The sequence below is a fragment of the Macrosteles quadrilineatus genome, unplaced genomic scaffold (genome assembly GCF_028750875.1).
Source record: "Macrosteles quadrilineatus isolate MER2022 unplaced genomic scaffold, UCM_ALF_1.0 Scaffold_5__1_contigs__length_97177068, whole genome shotgun sequence".
NCBI lineage: Eukaryota > Metazoa > Arthropoda > Insecta > Hemiptera > Cicadellidae > Macrosteles > Macrosteles quadrilineatus.
Window position 1 is genome coordinate 40,451,455 of NW_026542598.1, and position 22,176 is coordinate 40,473,630.

The following is a 22,176-nucleotide window of genomic DNA, read 5'->3' on the forward strand; positions in this document are numbered from 1 at the left end:
GGCCTACTTTAGTAGTCTATAAAATATTATTAATTTATTTTTTCATTGGGTCATAATTAATTTAGAGTAATCATCAATTCATAATGTATGGACTTTTTGCTTGAAAGTGTTCATGATTGATATTGACTAAATAATGTGTCACTCAAATTAAATGTTTAAGTTTACAATGTTTATAGGTTTATTCAACAAGGAATAAGAGACAATTTCCTAACCCAATCTTTTGATTGTAATATGCTTTAATTTGGTATAATAACAAGTAACTTGCAACAATAAAAACACACCATAGCTACTTATCAGAATGAAACCTACCTTAATACTACCTTCAGCTGATTTAAAGGGAGCATAAATCTGTAAAGAAGTATATTTTATCCCTGGTACCATTGTGGGAGAATAGGATACTAACATTAGAAACATTCCATTCAAATTCATTTTAATTATTTTATGTAAAAGGGGCAAAAGTATTGTTTTCCTCAAAATTGAGTTTAAATTTTGAGTAGAAATGTCAATTTTGAGTCACCCTGAACCCAAAAAAGTGGTTTTCGAAGTGATGTCTGTTTGTATGTTTATAACTGTACAGAGCTACAGACTATAGCTACACCTGTCCAATTTTGATTACATTTTTGGTATACACTAATACTAATAGTATCTTCAGGAGTTTTTTTTATTTTCAAGGAATTTATAACTGAAGATTTTCCAGTCAAAAACTGAAAAATAATATAAAAATCAGATTTTTAGGAAAACACACCATTTTTATAAAATTTTAGTACATCAAGGTCCTATTAACTGTAAAAAAAATTTTACAATCTCCAATGCTTTAAAAATTGGTTCAAACGCTATTCACAACTTTTGTTTTCCCACGTTTGCCCATAAGGGTTACTGATAAGTATGGGAGAAAGTATGTGTTTTTGCTGATGTTGTTTATTTTTTTGTTTTTGTTTTTAGGGTAAATAGAACTTAATTCAATTACCGACATAATGAGCTGCTGTTTAACATGATAAATGTTTGCTTTCTTACATACCAACTTAAGAATAACTTTTAAATATATTTATTATTTTTGTACTTACTCTGTCATATTATTGCTTCAATTTCCTTTAATGACCTGGTAAAATCACAAAACATGTTTTACTCACAACTCATCACTAACAGGGTTATGTTTACATCATTTGCTGTAACACTGACTTAATTTGACATTGATAAGAATCTTGATTCATCTACAGTGATAAGAATTAATCTGTGTTTTGACACTTTGTTTTGTTAGGACCATAACATAAACAGTTAATGAAACCAAACAAACAAGTGTTGAAATATGAATTAAAATATTTCTATAGTAATAATTCAAGCCATTTAGATTATGTAGGAAATGCAGCACTTATCACTCAAAATAACTGATAAGAATTATTTATGATGTGTTACTATATTGCTGAAGAATGTAACAAATCTTGTTTCAATGGATTCATATAGTTAATAATTTTGGTAAAAGAAGTACTGTATTAGTTGGGAAGTTAATTGAATATTTTACAAAATATCCTCTAAAAATCAACAAAAGGATTAATTGAAAATAAATTAAAATATTACATTTCAAGACAAAACATTGGATTGTACAAATTTAATTATGGTATAGAAAAATAATGGGCATCAAAATGCTAAAATGATATATATAAAGTGACAATAATGTGTAGAAAAACTAAAACGTTTTAAAATGAATACAGAAATATGATAAAAAATATATTACTAATGAAATATGAAATTTAGAGCCTTCTATTTTTTTTTTTTTTTTTTAAATAAAAAGTTAAATGTTTAAGTTTACTGAGCTAGGTAGCTATTCCAAATAAAATAATATAGATGCTGGTCGTATTAGTAAAAAAACTATTTTTAAATTTAAATTAATTTTTGGTCTCTCATAAAATTTTCTAATTTTTGTTTTTACTGAAGGGCAATGTTAAATGTAAGCAATTTAAGATTTAAATAAGTCTGTTTACACGATTTACAAGTGTTATAATTAAAATGTAAATACAGTACTCACACACACGATTACCTACTTTGAGGACCACCACAACAGTTTAAGTATGTATCCACACAAACTTCATTTCATTTTAAGGTTTGCTCAAACACTCTGGATTTCAGGAAACAATTTTTTTTATCTTATCCACTTCCTAAAAACATAACGGAGTATTGAATGATGCTACGATCAATAGAGTAGTTCATGTAGGATGATATCTCTTTGATAACCCATGCTATGTTTTTGCTTCAAAGATTTATAATATCCAAATCCCCGATATGATAATCCAATGATCGATATGATAATCCAATGATCGGCCAATATATGACCAGCATTGTTTATGATGACATAATGTCATAATTTATTTTTTGTGCTTCACTAAAAAAGTTTTATTTATCAAATACAGTTAAAGGTATCAGCAATCTGACACATTCTTTCTCCCATATTGTCTCCAACCCTTAATCAAGTGTGAGGGAGTAGGTGAAATTTTAATGGGGATAACCACACAATTTGCAATAACATTTAAACTGTAATTTTACAGCATAATAAATTACCATTTGTTCCTTGTTACCTTGCACCGTTTTGTTTAGAGTAAAAAATCAAATAAATTTAGTAATTTAAATTAAGAAACAGTCTACTTTTTTACTTAAAAATAAGTAATATATTTGCTTAGATTTTTGATGGGATGTAAGGAAGAAAAATAATAAAGAGGTAGCATTTTATGTTTAATTCATAAGTACAATAACATAGAAAACTACACTTTATACAAAATAAATTAAAGCAGCAACAATAAAAAACTGTGTAAATAAAAGTTTAAACATTTCTGTACTATAAATAATACAGTTTTATTTTTATGAATAACAATTGAAAGGTTTACAAAAAGTTTACAGTGAAATAATGATTTATAAGAATCTTCCAGTATGATAAGGCCAAAAAAGAATTTTTGAATTGTGAGCACTTTACAGCATTTATAAAAAAATTAACTATAAAGTATAGTTTTGTATTACTTTTTTTTTGAATATGTTTGGTAAATAATTTTTTTTGCAATATTCTTTGGCACTTAATTTTAAGATTGGATCAGGCTTAGCAAAACACTGACCACTTAAATGAGTGTTTAATTGCTTTTTATGTTGATTTTAAACCCTATTAAATATATATAATCACAGTCTTTTGACATAACCCATCGATGACATAGGGTCGATCTTTTACAAAATTAGTCACAAAAATAAAATTTGTAACTTGATAACATTTGTAAAATTTTCCATCGTTCAACTTTGTTATAATTTAGTATTCATTTTTCTGATTATCAATAGTAAAAATATTAATTTTAAAACTATACAGTCTACATTATTTATTAGTAATATTTCAAAATATATACCTGATTTGTACAGCTTACAATAAACAATAGTAAAACATTAATACCTATACTTCTATTTCTACACTATGCAACCTGATAAAACTAAAATATTTAATGTACAATATTAAAAATTAAAATTTTTCATGTTTGAAAAAAAGGTCAGTTAATCATCAAAACAGGTGACTTTTAAAATCCTAAACCTTTCAAAATGCTACTAATTAGCAAGTATAATCTTATGCACTACCGGTAATAGATTTGTTCTCTTAAAATACTTTGAATAACCCAAAACTCACATCTTAGCTTACTATGGTATTTTTTTAGCAAATCAAATTTTGTATCACAGTCTATCTTTGTCTACTTGATCATACTTAGAAATAAGCGAAAGTCTAAAGGCATTTTTGCTGTGCTGTGTGACATACCTGATCAATATCGCTGATTGAACGCATATGGTGAACACACTGTTCGCTAACAACATTGACTTCTACAAATTGCTCAACAATTTCAAGACATTTTGTTGGTTTTGAACACTTAATTACAATGAAATTCTTACCTTTCTATTGTGAGGAAAAACTGTATTCTTTGGCTTTAATCCGTAAAAAGTTTACAGAAAATATCTATTCTGTATCTTTAGAATCAGGATTATTAACTTGACAAGATCACTTAACAAATTGCTTTCAAAGATAGAAAACAATTCCACCTTTAATATGTTAACCAAATTTTAAAGCATGAAATATAAAATTAAATAGTATACAAATTTCTAGTAAAAAATCACCCCTGTAAAACAGAAAATGAGTATACCATAAGACAAAGTCATGGATAGTGGCCTCTCACCAAATTTTACTTCTGGGCCCGCATTTTATATTGGATGAGAAAACTAAATGTAAGAATCGACTAGCCTTGGTTCAATAAAATAGTTTAAGCCAACTACAACTTAATTAAGAATATTATTACATCAAAAGTCAAGATGATTTTAAGGACTTGGTTTTATGACGTTCCTTTTGCTATCTCCAGTTTTGGCTAACTTTTAGTCACAACTTTCTACTAACATCAAAAAGTCAAATGATATTGGTTTAGTTTTGACTTAAGTTTCAACAGGAACTTCTAAGGGCGAAGTGATTTTATCAAATTTTACAATTGGACTGGTGTTATAAATGGTAACCTTTTGTACTTACAGTATAATATCTTGTCCCTCATTGTAAGCGTTAAAGCTACTTAGCTTTGGTATACAATAATCCACCAGGATTTCAATGTCTCTCACTATCGCCTTTCCATTTTTCCATCTTCACCAACCCGATGATTTGAGCGTGAAAATCTTTGTAAAGTTAATCACAGTTAAAACACTGCTGATCTCCAATTACAAAGTTGGGATCATTGTTGCGTTTAACGCAACGGGTGCGGGCGACTCTTTCCCGAGTTCTTTGACGATCTCGATCATGCTGCAGTATGTTCCGATGACCAATCCGAGGATGCCGATGATGACGAGAAAGATATCCTTGAGGGCAAGGCCGAAGTTGAGGGTGTTGTTGGAGTGTGCGACACACGCCTCTATGATCGCGGGGAAGGCGATGCCGAGGGCGGAGAGACAGAGGGCTCCGAACAGAGAGATGAACAGGTCTAGAAGAGGAATGGCTGCGGCTAGCAGGACTGAAATTGAGGAGAATTATTAGTTTAATATCCAATAGGGGGGAAATTTACGATTTAACAAACAGTTATAAAGAAATTATGGCTAAATTGTGAAAAATTAAATTATATAGAAGTGGGCCAGAGGAGTTAGTTACAGGTTCAATGGTCCTTTTATTATTGGAGGAAATGTAATTCAAAGACTCGACCATGGTTTTTGATAATTGGACTTTGCCCTCCAAAAATAGCAGCTGTAGCAATTTCAATGTACAGTATTTACCAGAATTGTTGGTTGGTTTTGTGACAAAAACAACCAGAGATCAACGCATCAAAGCAGATTAAAGCACTGCTGTCAGTCTATATTTATTTGATTTCTCTATGGCTTTTTAACTTCCTAAACCATCATTCATTAAATTCCAATCAACTATTATCTACACCATACGAAAATTGAACTTACAAGTCAAAATGACAATGACAGTTCTCATGACGTATTCAATGAACAGTTTCTTGCTACTGTGCTCCAGGTGTGACTTGAGGTATGTGTTCCACAGAATCTCGATGGGAACGTAGGCTTGCAGAGCGTAGGAGATGAAGATGGCAATGGCGAACGCAATCTTCACTGCCTGGGCTAGGCTGTAACATAAACGGGATTAACAACAAAGTATAATATTCATAAGGAAAAGCCACTCTGGGAATAGTGAAAAGCCCTAAGATTTCCGCTAATAGCATTTAAATTAAAAAGATTGTTGTTATTACATTATTACTTTAGGTACAATAACGTACGAATCCCATTATCATTTTAATTCACACCAATTGTTTAGTAAATATAAAGCTAATGGGGATTTTGACGAAACTGTAAGACCTAGTATGTAGCTCTGTAAACGGACACACACACACACACGCAAACCTTACTTCGAAACCCTCTTTTTTGGGTTCAGGGTAACCCAAAACGGATATAGCCACTCAGAAACTCATAAATTTTAAGGAAAACAGTTCTTCCTCCATATACAATGTATAGCCACTGAGATTGGAAATAGAAAATAAATAATTGTACTGTACTTACATTTCGCCTTGTGGCAGGTTCAGTGTAACGCTTCCCCGAGCTCCGCTGCCGTACTTGATGAACCCGAAGAATCCAACACCAACGTACATGATAGTAACAGCGGCCATACCTTGGTTCAGGATACCGGTGTAGCCTCCGAATGATTTGGGAGTTTTCATGTTATTTTCCAAAGCTATTACCTGTGAAAAAGTAAGTAATCTTGATAAGTTGTAGTTTTTAATTCCAATTATGATAATGTATTAACATCAAAACATGTTCCGAATAACATGTTGTTTGAACTGACGGTTTTTTACGTAAGTAATTTTGTCTTACAGTACTTCATAGAATATTCACACAATAACTGTGTAAACAATTTCAGGTACCTTTCTTTAGTCATACCCTGATTTAAGACACAACATGTACTTAAAGAAAATTACAAGTGTGATTTTTTTTTTATTTGAAGTTTTTTTTCTTTGCAGATTAGATTCTACAAAATTAATGATATAATTCCTATAAAAAAAAATCCAAAACTTACAACTCCCACGGCCTCCAAAGCAAACAAAGTAGTTCCGATGTACAACACAAAGCTCTGCCCGGACCCGACAAGCTTGGCGCTGCTGACGGGAGGGAGTTGGTCGAATATGTAGTAGAGGATGATGCCAATGCCGATGAATGTGATGACATTGGCCAGCTGGGAGAAGGGAGCCAACAGCTTGAGGTTGCGGATGTAACAGATCAGGATGAGCGGAATCAACAGGATCAGCATGTGCGTCCTGACACCAATCGGCGTCCAGTATTGGTCTGCCACCTGGAGAAGATGAAGAATTAGGACTCGGTAAAAGAGTCAGGAATGTCTAACAATGATTATGTGCTTCGCTGAATATTACGTTTTAGTACCAGCACAGAGAATTAAGGTACAGAGGAAACATTTAACGGTACTCTTGGTGAACACTATTCACTGATGGTGTTTAGAACAAAGTCCAACACCTCCACTCGCCCTCATGTACTACAACGCTCACGGTGGAGGAAGACCTTGTGCCCTGTGGGATAGGAGTTTCCGTTCATAGTGCTTGCCTTTCAGGCTCTTCCTCGCTCATCACAAGTATATTTTCGGCACAACATACCAGAACTGAAAAGTGTGCGGTTGTGCATAAGCGTGTTTCCTCTGTACCTAAGGTACCAGTAAAACTTGTGGACTGGTTAGAATTGTAGTTTTTCACTCCTAAGAAACATTAAAACCACATAATCATACTCATGTATGGTGGTACAAACATTAAAGGACACTACTGTACGATTTCTTCTCCTCCTCTCTCCAATTATCAATAGTGAAGACCAAACAAGCGGCCCCTCCTGTACCTGTAATGTTTTCCTATCTATCAATGAACTTTTTAACTGACTATTTAAGTCAGTTAAGCAATTCATAACAACCAAACCCTGTTATTTCCATCCAACATTTGGGTTTTGTTACTCCTAATCTATTTAATGTATTTCATATTTTGTCAAACTTACTTCTTTGATGTTTTCAGCAACAAACATGATATAAACACAGCAGATTCCAAGTTGGTACAGGATCAAGAAAAAGTCAACAATTGGTCTGAAAATAAACAGATACATGAATACCAACATCAAATAATTCTTCAACTGAATGTTTACAATTTTACATCATAGTGATCAAATTAATTATCACACAAATTAACAAATTAAACACAAACACAAACAAAAATTAATTATGGGCATTAGCCATCTTAATAATATACAAAAATCTTGGTGGGTTTCTATTAATGGACAATGGTATATTACTAATATACCGAAAGTGACATTTTCTTTCTGGTGCACACTTAAAATTTCTTTTGTGACAAGGCAAAACAACAGGAACACAAAATGTCACAACCTAAATTTGTAATGTTCACTTTGGACTTTATCATCAAACTCTTATCCACTTCTTTAAGGCAATTTAATGATACAGTAGCAATAGCAGGTTAAAACAATGTAAACATAAACAATTAAATCCAACTTTTTTCTTTCTTCTATAACTTCACAAGGATCTCATTAGTTATGTATGACATAACTAAACATGCTAGTTGGGACGTAACTTACGCAGAGATATTAGCGAAGGGTCTGAACATAGAGGGTCCGTGCTGTAAAGCGACCTTCATTGACTCCGGATAGCTGAGGATCGGAACTCGTAATCTCTTGCACATCTGGTACTGATTGGTAACCTAGGAATGAAGAACATGAAATAACTCTTTATTAGGCTTTATATTGATAAGGTAGTTTGTAAATATTGTAACTATAGTTTAAAACATTTCTGAAAGTGGTGATTGTAAAGATCAAAACATCTAACCTAAGTCAAGTGTTGAGTTAAATGAATTGAACACATTTCGGATAATCTAGTCAACTTTATGCTTACAGGTATCTGACTGGTATCTGACAGAGTAAGATATTGATCAAACCCCATAGCATCAACAATTTTACCATTACCTAATGTTTATTGTTAATTTTTTACTGACTTTCTGTACATCTTGTTTGACAATGACATCACAAGTTCCATAAACAGGTTGGACAAAGTTATACTAAGAAGCAGGAAGTAAGGGACAGAGGGAATGGAATATTGAATATTGGAATGAGGGAATATTGAATGATGCATTTAAGTGGTGTCTAGCACTAGTCGCTTCTCCCCCTCGCACACCTTCCCCCCCTCGCTATCACACTGCAAGACTCATGGTGGAGGAAGACCCTGAGCCTTGTGCGATACAAAAGTCTGCACAGTGCTCACCGCTTGGGCTCTTCTTTGCTTGTCATGAGTATATTTTCCCTATCGTGTACTCACAACATACTAGAGCTGAAAGAACTCGGACCCGATCAGCAAGTTTCCTCCATACCTTACTCTGTGATGACTTAGGGAGAATTACACCCCCCCCTAACACACACATCCCCTGGTTAGGGGTTATTATGTAATAAGCTTCTTAAACAACTAAATCGTTCACTCAAGAAACTTGGGAACTTACAAGAACATGAAGGCAGTATGTGCAGAGGAAGCCAATAATGAATGTTGCTACAGTCCCGAGCGCCAATCCTGCATTTCCGAAGGCGTTGGGCATGGCGAGGATACCTGTACCCAGACATCCCTTGAGCAAGTGGATCAGGGTCTCACGATCTCTGCATGGAAATAAATTAATAGATTAGATTATATAATGTTGACACATCAGGGTGTGTATTTTAGAAATAGAAAGTAAATTTGGGATGAAGTATTTTAAGATGATTGAAGGATGAGTGTTGATTGAGATAACAGCTTTGTTACTGAAGATCCACTGGTTCTCCATCCAGAACCAATTAAAAGCCTTATAATCAAGAAAAGAAAGTAACTTTAAATTCAGCTTCAATTTTAGAGACTGAGCTATGATCAGTGCTTGGCTGCTTTCTATAAATTGAGGTAGTAAGCTACATATCTTCTATGAGTTATAACACCAGCTCTTAATTCAGGGCTGCTTCAGGAAATGGGCCTTTTGGGCCCTGGCCCAGGGGCACAAGCAGAGGCTAGGTTTCTTGGGGGCGCAAGGTGGAGAATAATTCCCCTGCAAGGAAGGGGCAGAGGGGGGGCTCAAATATATCTTCGGTCCATAGCGTGTCTCCATCATTCGTTGTCCTTCAAAATCCCCTCTAGAAAATGTTACCTGTTCAAGAAAACTCTCGGGCCAATAGCGCATCACATTCAAACCGCGGGTCTGGTCCCCATCTCAATTGGTAATAATATTTTAAATCTTGGACCACACAGGGTAGGGAAGTAATAATGTGGCTAAGACAGTATAAATTTTGGTAATCCTACTTACGTTGTCGGGTTTTCTTGGTTCCTGTGCTCGTGGGGATCGTATGGCGTCCCCGAGTCCTCCGCATAGTTGGACATCTGCATTGAAAACTGAGCCTTGTCATTCTGACCCTTGCCCCCATTGGTCCTGAAATAAATAACATGTTTATTTTAATGGTTGATAAAATTTATGCACTTAACTGTGATAAATAAATTACGGTACATGTACTTAAAGTTAAAAAGGAGTGTAAACATTGGTTTAGAATTTAGGAATTGTGTGATAGCTCCTCATTTAATTGAATTGTTAAAAATTAGAAGGTCAATAATCTACTGTAAATATTTTAACATGCATTTTGCCATTGACTTTGAAATTTCCAGAGTAGGCATACTTTGCTTAACAAGTTGGCGTACAACAGAAATCAGCAATAATGACATCAATGCCATCCGTTGGAGGCTCAGCTCAAAATGTTTATTTTTATTGTGTCACTCACTAAAATTGTTATACCCTTAGCAATATGAGGCCCCTGAACATCATGGCATTCAAGGACACTCCCATATTGCTAAAGGTTTATGGTAATGTGGTGTATAGTTCTAACCATCTGTTCTAGTTATAGAGTTAGCATTGATTAGTGTCAATAAATGAATCAAAAGAATGGGTGAATGGGGGGAATTGGGTGGACCCATGTTTCTAGGTGTCAAATGAGACAACCTAAACCATGAAGTACATTCAAAAGAATGTTTGCTAGACAGCCATAGTGCCAAGAATTGGATGTAGTATTAAAAATGAAATCATACTTAGGCTTTATGAAGATCCGTTCAATTATCCTCATGGAATTGCTGGAGAAGACTTTAAAGTGTGTTTATTTCCAATAACTTAAGTGTAATGTTTTCTCCTTTTTGATAGGTTACTTTCCTAAATTTAACAACTGAATAGGACTTTTACAATGTACTTGTAAAGAACAACTTATCTTCTATGTAATAAACTAAACACAGAGCAAAACACAAAGGATGTAACATTGAAACTGAATTAAAAGAGGAACATTTTGGGGTTTACACACTAAAACAAACTAAAGATTTTACATGGGGTGAAAAGAATCCTACAATAATCATTCAAAGTCAATACTGAAATATATTAAGTGGCATCAGCTGTTTTACTGTCTATGGAGTTGATTTTGTAAAATATTCAGAGCACCATAATCAGCCAATTAAAAACTGTAGAAGGGGAAGATATTTTTAGTCATATAAACACCTTTGCTGCATATAAGAGTAATTTCAGTTCATAAGTTATACTCATTAGAATAAGATAAAAATCGAATATACACATGCATTTTTCACACAATACAAATTTACTTCCATAAAATAAATATTGCATTAATGGTGAACATAATTTTCTAAAATATCATACCTTAAAATATATTCTGGGTATAGTAGCATTGATACAAGTTTCAAATTTTACAGTTTTGAAATTATTGAATTTAATTTAGTGCCTAGCAAAAACTCACTCACTCACTACTTATTCAAAACTTGAACCTACACTGTTAGACAGAACACACACTTTATGTTTATATTTTCATGCCTCCAATAGTACAGATTATCTGTATTGATATGATGGATGGTTGAACCCACCAATTATAAATCAATATTGTATTGGATTGGCTACACATGTTTAATGTTTACAATTACTAAACAAATTCACAAAATTTTAATAGTTTGGATGATTAATCATGATTCATTCACGCATATGCACATCTACTCTTAATATTCAGTTTAAAAAAATCTTTGTACAACTAAATCTACAGTTCTACTGGACTAATTTTATTAATTAATGCGTTGTAAAGCCCACTTCCTGTAGATTAGTAAATGGTTATGTAAGTTTTTTTTGTTAGGATTTATGGTGAAAAAAACATGATTTCCGCAAGAAATTCATTGGAAAATAGGGGTCTCACATGTTTTATTTGGAGACAACTTTTGGCTACCTTTATTGAGTATTTTCAAGAAAAGAATGGTAATTTATAGGAAATGTTATTCTCTTTCAGTTATCACCTTTCCACTTTGGTATATTTCCTCACCATAATTTAGCAAAAAGGTTTAGCAGCCTCCAAATTTATAGTGGTGAGAAAATACTGAATTATAAATATTTTCAATCTTTCAACAATTAAATCCACACAGTTCTACTGGACAGATTTTTAAAATTATTATTTGAATGGGCTTCATTCATGGTATGCATCATCTGATCAAATGAAACATGTGTTAGTAATTTAACAGCTGATTGTTTTATTATTGTTTCCTTGATTTTTCTTTGTTTACATTTTGTTATTAACAATTTGTATTTGTTGAAGAATATTATGTACTATTTTCCAAGAGTGCTAGTGAGCCAAAATTGTACTGGCTCACTGAGTCATTGCCTACTTGTTTAATTCATTCTATTGCCTGTTCTTGTCCACCTTAATTTGTTAAACGATGTTAATGAACCCATCCTACTTCAAAGGTTGAGACATTGTTCTTGTTTGACATTGATACTTGAAAATGGACCCCAAAAGATTCAAACCACAGTTATTTCCTACTTCCACTCATAGCAGGTAAAATAAACTATTGAAAAATTATTGATTCTATCATGGTTTATTCCATAAAAAAATAAATGGTATCAGCAATCTGACACATATATTCTCCTATTAGCTTGTCAACTACCTTTATCATTGTTGAGCATTGGGAGTAACTATGTCCCTTTATAGGGGAAATTGCAATAACTTTCAACCCTAATTTTTACAGCAATTAGTTTCACTATTTTGTTTAAGGACCATTACATATTAGTTTTTAATCAAAAATAGCTTATTTTGAAAATCAGATTTTCTTTTATTTGATGAGAAAAAATCATAAGTTACAATAACTTTTGAACCGTGGTTTTTACAGCGATGGGAGTTGAACCATTTTTCTAAGAATTTAAATTACTATAAAATGCTAAATTTATATCAAATTGGTTTTGGCCATATTTTGAGAAATTGAGATTTTCCGTTTTATGGGTTTTAATGGGAAAATCACCATAAAAAAATCAAAACATTTTTTAAATGAAAAAGCTCCTGGAGATACCATGGATTAGTACCTACGTACCAAATTTAATCAAAATTGGGCTACAGGTGTGGTCTGTTAACTTTCAATGACGTCATTTGCTTATCGGATCTGATGATGATTGGAGTGTCCAATCGAATTCAATCACCACTTACCATCTATTTTGTATATTTACTGTCTTGTGAGTAACAGTATAAGCGTAAATATATGTTTTAAGTGTTATAAGACGTTTCTTTTATTTACTTTCCGGATATATCCACTCAAACTTAAAATTTTGACAAAAACAATTCTTTCTCCATACACAAAAAACTACGATATGTATGTGGATGTGTATAGGGGGGGGAAAGTAAAAATTTGTTAAATAGCACCTATAACTACAATTAAAATTGGTAAATTTAGTGAATTTGTAAATTTGATAGTAATGGAAACCACATATATACTGTAGGCTGTATTGACTCTTTTTAGGAGGTAGTAAAAAGTAAAACAATTTACTAGGTTAACTTACTTTTGGTCATGAGTCATGGCTGTCTCCTATATCCTCCACTTCTGCTATCTGCAACATAAAAATATAACCCTTGATAATCGTAAAGCTGAAACATTAATTTAATAAAAGAGCTATGCTTATTGAAAGCCATGTATCTTTTGGACGTTACCACACTGTATTTACAGTAAAAGTAAACAAAACACTCTAATAATATACTTCTTATTATACCATTATTTTATATTTGTATTGAGTAAACTATTACTAAATATTTTGTATTACAAGTCATATATCATAGATTAGAATCTCTTCTCCAAACCATTACAATTGCATACCTTAGCGGTACAAAATGTAAATTAATTTGTTTTAATTAAAAAATGTTTTTATCTGCAACATTTTTCTAAAATTTATACGAGTTTTATATTGGCTGAGGTATGTAATTTGGGGTTACAATAAATAATGTTCCTGAAGACATCTATATGTTGAAATACTTAATTCTAGATTTGCATAAGTAAAGGGATTACTGAAGATCCAAGAGATCTACATAGAAAGTAGAAATTAGATCGTTGTCTCTTGATATAGAAAACTTGAAGTGGTTTTTAATATTTTCTAACAGGCCACAAGTTTTTACTGTTATTTTGGAATCATTAGTTCTCTGAAAGTAGAAACTTAACATATTTTAAAATAATGCTTTCACTAACATCCTCTTCTAGCCATTTTAAAATTCACATTCAGTAGTAACATTGCTTTTAAAGAAAGACAGTAGAAGTGAAGTATCACAATTAAGACAGTAAAGATAGTAAGACTAAGAGTATTATCACATTAAGACAGTAAGGCTATAAGAGTACCGAATTAAAACATTTAAGACAGTAAGACTAAGAGTATCGAATTGAGACATGACAGTAAGACTATTAGTCTCCAAGTAAGACAGTAAAGACTAGGAGTATCCCATTCAGTAAAGACAGAGTAAGACTAAGAGTATCCCATTAGGACAGTAAAAACAGTTAGACTAAGAGTATCCCATTGAGACAGTAAAGACATCAGTAAGACTCAGAGTATCCAATTAAGACAGTAATGACTAAGAGTATCAAATTAAGACTAAGAGTATCCCATTAAGACAGTTAAGACAGTAACACTAAGAGTATCCAATTAAGACAGCAATGACAGTAAGACTAAGAGTATCCCATTATGACAGTAAATCCAGTAACACTAAGAGTATCAAATTAAGACAGCAATGACAGTAAGACTAAGAGTATCCCATTAAGACAGTAAAGACAGTGAGACTATAAGAGTATCCAATTAAGACAGTAAAGACAGTAACACTAAGAGTATCCAATTAAGACAGCAATGACAGTAAGACTAAGAGTATCCCATTAAGACAGTAAATACAGTAAGACTATAAGAGTATCCAATTAGGACAGTAAAGACAGTACTCAAGAGTCCAATTAAGACAGAAACACTCAGAGTATCCAATTAAGACTGTAAAGACAGTAAGACTAAGAGTATGCAATAAAGACAGTAAGACTAGATCATCCAATTAAGACAGTAAAAACAGTTAGACTAAGAGTATCCCATTAAGACAGTAAAGACAATAATAGTAAGAGTATCCAATTAAGACAGTAAAGACAGTAAGACTAAGAGTATCAAATTAAGACAGCAAATAATTATACAGTTAGGACAGTATGGGTATAATATCCAATTAACAGTGAGAACATTAATTAATTTTTAAATATTAATACATTTTAATTAATACAGTAAGGTTATCCAATTAAGACAGCAGAAATATACAATACTTTATAACTAATCAAACCATTAAAATATTTAAAAAATATTCATCGAAATTTTGGAAAAAAAACTTGTTATGTTCCCTTCAATTCTACGGACACGTTCTGAGAAATTCAGAATAAAAATTCAAAGTGTGATTTATCTTGACACCAATCAATCATAATCATACTAATTGACCTTATATACTTTCATATCGATTATTTAAAGTGTTGAATCCTGTAAACATTTGGAATATCCAAATGACCTTAAAAATCAATTTGACCTACCAGGAGTGAATGGAGGCACGCCACATGAGAAAATCAATGATCCAACACTTGGTCCCAGGCTCAACACAGACTAACCTTAGGTCTAGTCTACAGAGTCCCTACTACTGCACACACGTTAAATATCCTATGAGTACATATCACACAGTTCGACCAGAACATGGGGTACATGTCGTCAGGTCGATGAAAACACTCAACTGGACCTCTCCCTCAATTCGGACTTGCGCTTTTTGTACCCTCCCCCCTCGCCACACCCGCCCCAAGTGCCATTCATGTGAAGGGATGAAACGGGTCTAGGGGAAAGATTCGTTAGGGGTTGAATTGATTTGCATATACAAATTGTAAGGGTGCAATTAATACGTTCAAAAGTGTGCGGAAAATATTTTTTACACACTTAATAATTTTGTGACAGCATGAAATTAAGTACAAGAAAGTAATCAACTAAGTGTGTTTGTTCATATTGTTTTTAACTTTAAAGAATAACCAATAAAGAAAACACCTTGATCTTTAGTCTGAGCATATTTTTATCAATTGTCTACACTCTGCAGCAAAGATTTTTATTTTAATAATCTTCATGAATAAATTTTCTCCTTTCTGCTAGTATGTTGTAATCAATTTTTTTGTTTCTTTATTTGAGTGATAATCCCTAAATTAATTTTGCTGTATCCATAAAATATCAATTACCCTCATTATTCGTGCAAAAAAGGAATCTTTGCAATACTAACAATGCAATAACCGTTTATTGGCATTTGTTTAATTTTAACTCATTTTAGTTTCTAAGTTCAAACTCAATGCCAACAACTATGATTTTAAACTTCCCCAAGCTTCTTACTGGGTCGTACTTAACCCTCAATTTCAGTCGTCAATGTGAGTTGTGCTTAATCCTTTTATTAAGACAGCAACCATGTACGCATTTAAAGCTGAAAATGAATGTAGGGTTATGGAAAGTGTGTAGTTTTGTCGTTAAAATACGACCAACTGATTCTATTTTAAAAACAATTTATCGACAGCAAGGCCCAGTTTCGAACCCTGAAAAATTACTGACCTTATCTAACAAGCGACCTTATGTTTATTGTGCTTAGTATAACCACTTAGCTACCCAACTATTTCTGATAATTCATCTGAAAGATTCAAGGTTTTTATGAATTAAATACGAGTAATTTAGATAACAACAACGTGAAGACGCAACAGTAAGCTATCAGCTGAACAGCTGATCGAACGATCAGCTGTTTTGTAGTGTCACACGCACACAATCAACATATTGCGTGAGTTTATGTCGTTTGTCATGGAAGGCGTCTCTTCTTGTAACTCATATACAATATTTCATCGTTTATGTAGTGTAAAGATACATTGCAATACAATTAAAGTTGTATTATAAGATGACAGCGTAATGTTATATTTTGTAAGCTATGTCACTGGCTGAAAGATTATACTAGCTAAGTGAGAACTAATAAGACATTATTGAAAAATGGATAATCAACACGTTGAATTGGGTAAATTGAAAGAAAGGTTTGAGTTGTTGCTGTAAATGTTAAATATTGCACAAAAATGTAAAAATAATTTATACCTGTCAAGGTAGGCCTAAAGTAAAAAAACGTTATTTTTAAACATCGTTTGAGTGTGGAAAAAATTAAAAAGTAAATATTTATAGGAGTAAATTATATTATTGATTGGCCTGTAGTTAACTAAACACAGAGGCTTTTCGATAAAAATAGTTGAATTGGTTCCCAATTTAAATTTCTTTGGAATTCGCTTTACTCTTCTTTTTTTAACATGTTGAATTTCTTCAAAATATGTAGGCCTATTCAATAAAAATACTATGTTTTGAAATATCTACCGTTGTGTATACTTATACTTGTATGATTATGTTTTTATAAGTTAGTTGCATATTCAAACGATTACCTAAATATTCTATCGTGTTCCATAAGAAAAGAGAGAATATACTTGCTCTGGTAATAACTAATACAATTTGGTAAATTAACTACTTAAATACGGAGAAAATCCCATTATTTACCATCCTTTGTAAACGAACCTACAGCGACTTGGAATTACTTAGTCGTGGTGTTATCTCATAGGAAACAAATACTTTTCGATACTGAAGTATATCCTCTGGACCAGCTGTGGTGGATTTTTAATTAAGAAGAGTAATTTTAATGAAACGAGAAAAAGTGTGTTATTGCTGAGCCAACCTTTACTTTTGTAAATGTGATGGATTTAACATAAAGAATATTGCTAGTTGTGTAACTAGTGGGCGAAGTGGCACTTTGCTGCACATGAGAGAAAAATGTCTACGCACGAGCCGTTGGCGGGTGTGGAAAGTTTCTCAAGTGCACCAAAGGCAGTTTGCACTCGCGTTACCCATTACATTTTCCTACAGTTAATATAAGGCATATAAATAATTAGTTTTTTCAAACACTGTTATCACGATAAAAAAACTACTTCGTCAAACTTAAAAATTATCTTATATTTCGTAATCTGTTCATTTTTCAAATCTAAACAAAATACGGCTGTACAATTAATTTTAGAGTAAAACTCGGCTGATAGTAACTTTTTGATGTCAGGCAAAGTATTGTTTGTGAAGCGAAAGTAATTTTTATGTCAGGAAAAGTCAGCTGATCACGATTTGTTTTTGGTGTATGGAAATTTAAGATTTTCGAAGATCTCAGCTGTTTGGAAATGGGCTATTTTCGAATACAGAGTGATGAAAATAAGTTTTCATCACACTATGATGTTTTTAGTTGTTTTACATACGTTAATTAGTGGCTGAAAGTTACGTTTTGCTTGTCATGCCAGCTGTCATCATCATTTGGGGACCGAGCAGGTTTTTACATCCCTAGGGCCGCAAAATCAGCTGCCCGCTTACTTTCTTAAAACATAAATGCATATTAAATACACAATCAGTATCCATAGCATTGCAATGAAATTGTTTCATTCACCGCTGCCTAGCAACTATAATTATTTTTGCTGATTCCTCAAAACTATTCTTCACAGTTGTAGTTATGCCTATATCAGTGTGCATTATTATTCTGGTGAATAGTAGTAATAGGGTATAGTGTGGTGAAAAATCGCGTTCGTACCACGGACCGAAAAGGTTTTGGCCCTTGGTACGAAATATACTATTGTTCAAATAATGGTGAAATATGACAAACAATATAGTTCATCACACGGATTAAAAGTGTCTTTTCAACCCTCTCTCACTTTCCGACATTGGTTTTCGCCAAAACGTAAAACTTGTGCTCGGGTCGAAAAAAGTCACTTTAGGCATAGGTACCCAAAGAAGGCTTGTGTCATTTAGTGCTTTAGGCTTTAGTGATGAAATATAGAGGGAGTATGTTTAATCTATGATATAGGCTACTACTATTTATAATGCGGCGTCGGTAATGCAGATCGTGATTTTGTCAAAACCAACAGATAGCACTGCAGTAGTTTTCCATCAATATTGCTTTAGTCTTATCATAACTATTGATTAAAACTATTTTGTCATTTGAAATATTTCAGCTTACTACTTTTTAAGATACGTTACACATTATTTGTGCTAATTTTATAACATTTAATTATAAACGAGTCCGTGAAATCGGTATATTTGTATTCATTTCCTCATAGTTCCCGCAATTAATTTTGCCCCGCAGCTAATACTAAAGTCTTGTTTACATTACACTCATTACAGTCCGCGTCACCCTATAGAAAAAATAATCAAGATGAGATTGTGATGAAACATGATCTTGTCAATTTTTGAAGCCCTAACGGGCTAATATGTAGGCTGATTAAGATTCGTAATTTCTGTTGAACACAGAAATGGTGTTACCTAGTATAACTGGTGGAAATACTCAATGTCATTGTGAGCTATAGGCTGGCAAATAAGTGTTACGGCCCAGCAACAAAATGTAAGGGTCAAAATAAATATGCGGGTCTGAAGACTTTCTAGGGAGTAAAAGGCATTTGTAGTCTCTAGGGAGTAAAAAGCATTTTTAGTCCCTATGGAGTAAAAATCAACTATTGTCAAGGCAGTTTCATACCTCGATTGTGAAAAAATTTTATGTTTCGACTGTAGTCAATTGTTGCCTTAGTGTAAATAGTTCGACTTTTCGATAGTATAATGTAGTCAAACACAATCGTAATAAACGAAACGATTTAATAACTTACTAAACAGCTGCTTGTTTCCATTAGCTTATTAAATTGAAAACAGGTTAGAAGTCGTTTTGAGAGGTTATTGTTAAATAAAAACTATTTCAGTTTTGTAACATAGTTTTCAGAACACTACGATGTTTTAGCCGTTTTACACTGGAGGCCGCGAAAGCTGAAGCTGCGTATTACTGTTTATGCCAGCTGTCATCGTTATTTGGGGACCGAGCACATTTTTACACCTCTAGGACCGAAAATCAGCCGCTTACTTTCTTGAAACATTATGCATATTTACACAATCAGTATCCAGATAATTGCAATAGACTGATTTGATTGTCATCGCTGCCTAGCAACTATTTATTATTATTTTGTCTGATTCCTCATTTTTTTCACATAACCTTTAAGTTGTAGTTGTGTTGACTGTTAGTGTGCATTATTATTGTGGTGAATAGTGGTAATAGGGTATGGTGTGGTGAAAAATAGCGTTTTACAGCGCGCTGCGGCGGTTATGTTAGGTTGGGTTATCATAAATAGAAAGTATGACTCATCTGGTATCGTTCGATTCATAACGAAACGAGGAAAGTCCTACAAACATATTTATGATAACCCAACCTAACATAACCACCGCAGCGCGCTGTAAAATAAGTGGCCTCCGTATAATACCTAAGTACCCTTTGCTTTAGTTGACATATTCAAAGGAAATCAATCATTTGCACCAGCGTACTCTGTCGGGGGCACAATTCTACGTATAATTTGTTCTAAAACGGACCAGAAGGGCATGGGTTGGACTGTCTAGTTCTATCTATAGGCAAAGTTAAGTTGATTTGTGTTTGGTAGGATTCATACCCTCGCCCATTAGGACATGAGTCCCACGCTTTTGCAGGTTATCTTCGTCCTGCTGATAGCGTCGTCCTTGACCCCAGTTATCACTGATTCCCAGCATCCTGTCGCGTCTGTCCTGCTAATCTGGACCACAAGGACATTCCCCCCTTCTCACCCCTCTGTCTTAAGTGTCCATTCATTGGCTAAACGTGGGTCACGTGACTAGTCACGTGTGGTCTGGGCTATAAATAGATTGTAACAACATCCGTCCATTAGGGGCTAGGGAGTGATCTGGTCTTGCTAGAGTGAGGACCTTCGGTCCCTGAGGTAACGGGTTCGAATCCCATTAATTACAAATTACTTACAAAGCTACCAGGTAAGGCCACGATCCTCTAAGGACTTGCTTTTAAGTCTTATGCAAAACGCTGGGAGCTCAGCTTCCAGGATGTAAAAGTAGGTACAAAATCTCTAGGGACATTTTATTGAACACCCTTTAACCAAGAGGATGAAGGGAATAAGTTACAATGATTTATAAGGCTACTCAAATCGATAATAGATAGCCACGTGGTGAAGTTAATTTGTATAAAGCAACGCTAGAGTGTTTGGAATGGATAAATCAACGTCCAAAATCTCTATAAATATCTTCCAATTTATATACTCAAAATATTTGACTTTGTGACGTTGTGCCACAGGATGGAAAAAACATCGGTCGCGAACCACTAGGTCGTGTTGACCCATACTGTCTTGCTTAAAACAGATAGAGATGTCAGCAGATGTTAAGATTAGAAAAACAGACCAACACATGTAAAGCCTGCTCTTCTCATCTGACGAGGTTTTTTGCTGAAGCGCCTTTTATGGGAGTCTACACTGCTTTGAAAAGCTGGTGTCGTTAGTATAGGACACTATATACTAAAAGATCAAATTTAACTTGAAGTTGAACTCGTGAAAAATTTCAGGTAAATATTGATGGAATATCTGTATCTGCATTTAAATTGTAAAAGACGCCCTCATTACGCCTACATTATCTTTGAGTAGTAATTCATTTTCATTTTCAGTAAATAAGTATTGCCAGTTCATTTTTCAATGAGGATAGGTTTTTATAGGTCTTCTAAATTTTAGGGTAAAACTTTCAAAATATGCCTACATAATTGATTTCAAGCAGCAAGCACCTATCATGAACTAGCCTATTATATGAACACCGATACCAAGATTTGATTCCTTAGTAACAAGATATTATATTAAAAGTTTGCTACACCGGTTGCCTGGTTTAATTCCTTTCTATTTCATTACGATTATTATCATTTAAATAAAAATCTATGTAGGTACTGCCATTGTACTCTTAGTGAAAAAACTAACTATAAACACGCTAAAATGTATCTAAATGTCGTACACAACTATGGACATAAATACCTCTAAAACTAGTGTGCACACATACAATCATAACAATCATTATACATTCTGTTATTCAAATGAGTTAAGCAAGTTGATAGATTCGTTTGGTGGAAAAATGTAACGGAAAACACCGGAGTTACTGATTTGAATTTAACAATCATGATTATAATTTAAGAGTGGTTGAAAGATCTCCGTTGAATTGTCAAGTCTTGTTGATTACTCGTGTAGGACTCATGTAGCACATGGTAGTATATGGACTAACTTTTCAAACATTGGCTCACGTCATCAACATCTTTTTATATTAAACTGGTGAAAACGTTAACATGGGGATGGAATGTCCAGTTGTATCGTTCAAAGATTATCTATATATTAATAGGCAAGCATGTTTCTTTTAAACCTTTTTTCTCAGCTCGTGTACATCG

At 33.3% G+C, this 22,176-nt stretch overlaps 2 protein-coding genes across 2 annotated transcripts in view; both read right to left on the reverse strand.

Annotated features, from left to right (window-relative positions):
* Positions 1-2,155, reverse strand: part of LOC128994981 (proton-coupled amino acid transporter-like protein CG1139) — a 29,279-nt gene extending 27,124 nt beyond the window's left edge. Inside the window, exons 1-2 of the mRNA XM_054419843.1 lie at positions 2,040-2,155; positions 1,065-1,099 (exon numbers count right to left, since the gene is read on the reverse strand). Coding sequence (XP_054275818.1) covers positions 1,065-1,072 — 8 coding nt within the window. The 5' untranslated portion in view covers positions 1,073-1,099; positions 2,040-2,155. The remainder of the gene's footprint in view (positions 1-1,064; positions 1,100-2,039) is intronic.
* A 550-nt stretch (positions 2,156-2,705) lies between these two features.
* Positions 2,706-22,176, reverse strand: part of LOC128995547 (uncharacterized) — a 71,017-nt gene continuing 51,546 nt past the window's right edge. The window contains exons 13-21 of the mRNA XM_054420565.1: positions 13,395-13,417; positions 9,849-9,971; positions 9,027-9,177; positions 8,116-8,237; positions 7,528-7,612; positions 6,554-6,826; positions 6,040-6,218; positions 5,434-5,609; positions 2,706-5,000 (exon numbers count right to left, since the gene is read on the reverse strand). Of these exons, the coding sequence (XP_054276540.1) occupies positions 4,711-5,000; positions 5,434-5,609; positions 6,040-6,218; positions 6,554-6,826; positions 7,528-7,612; positions 8,116-8,237; positions 9,027-9,177; positions 9,849-9,971; positions 13,395-13,417 (1,422 nt within the window). The 3' untranslated portion in view covers positions 2,706-4,710. The remainder of the gene's footprint in view (positions 5,001-5,433; positions 5,610-6,039; positions 6,219-6,553; positions 6,827-7,527; positions 7,613-8,115; positions 8,238-9,026; positions 9,178-9,848; positions 9,972-13,394; positions 13,418-22,176) is intronic.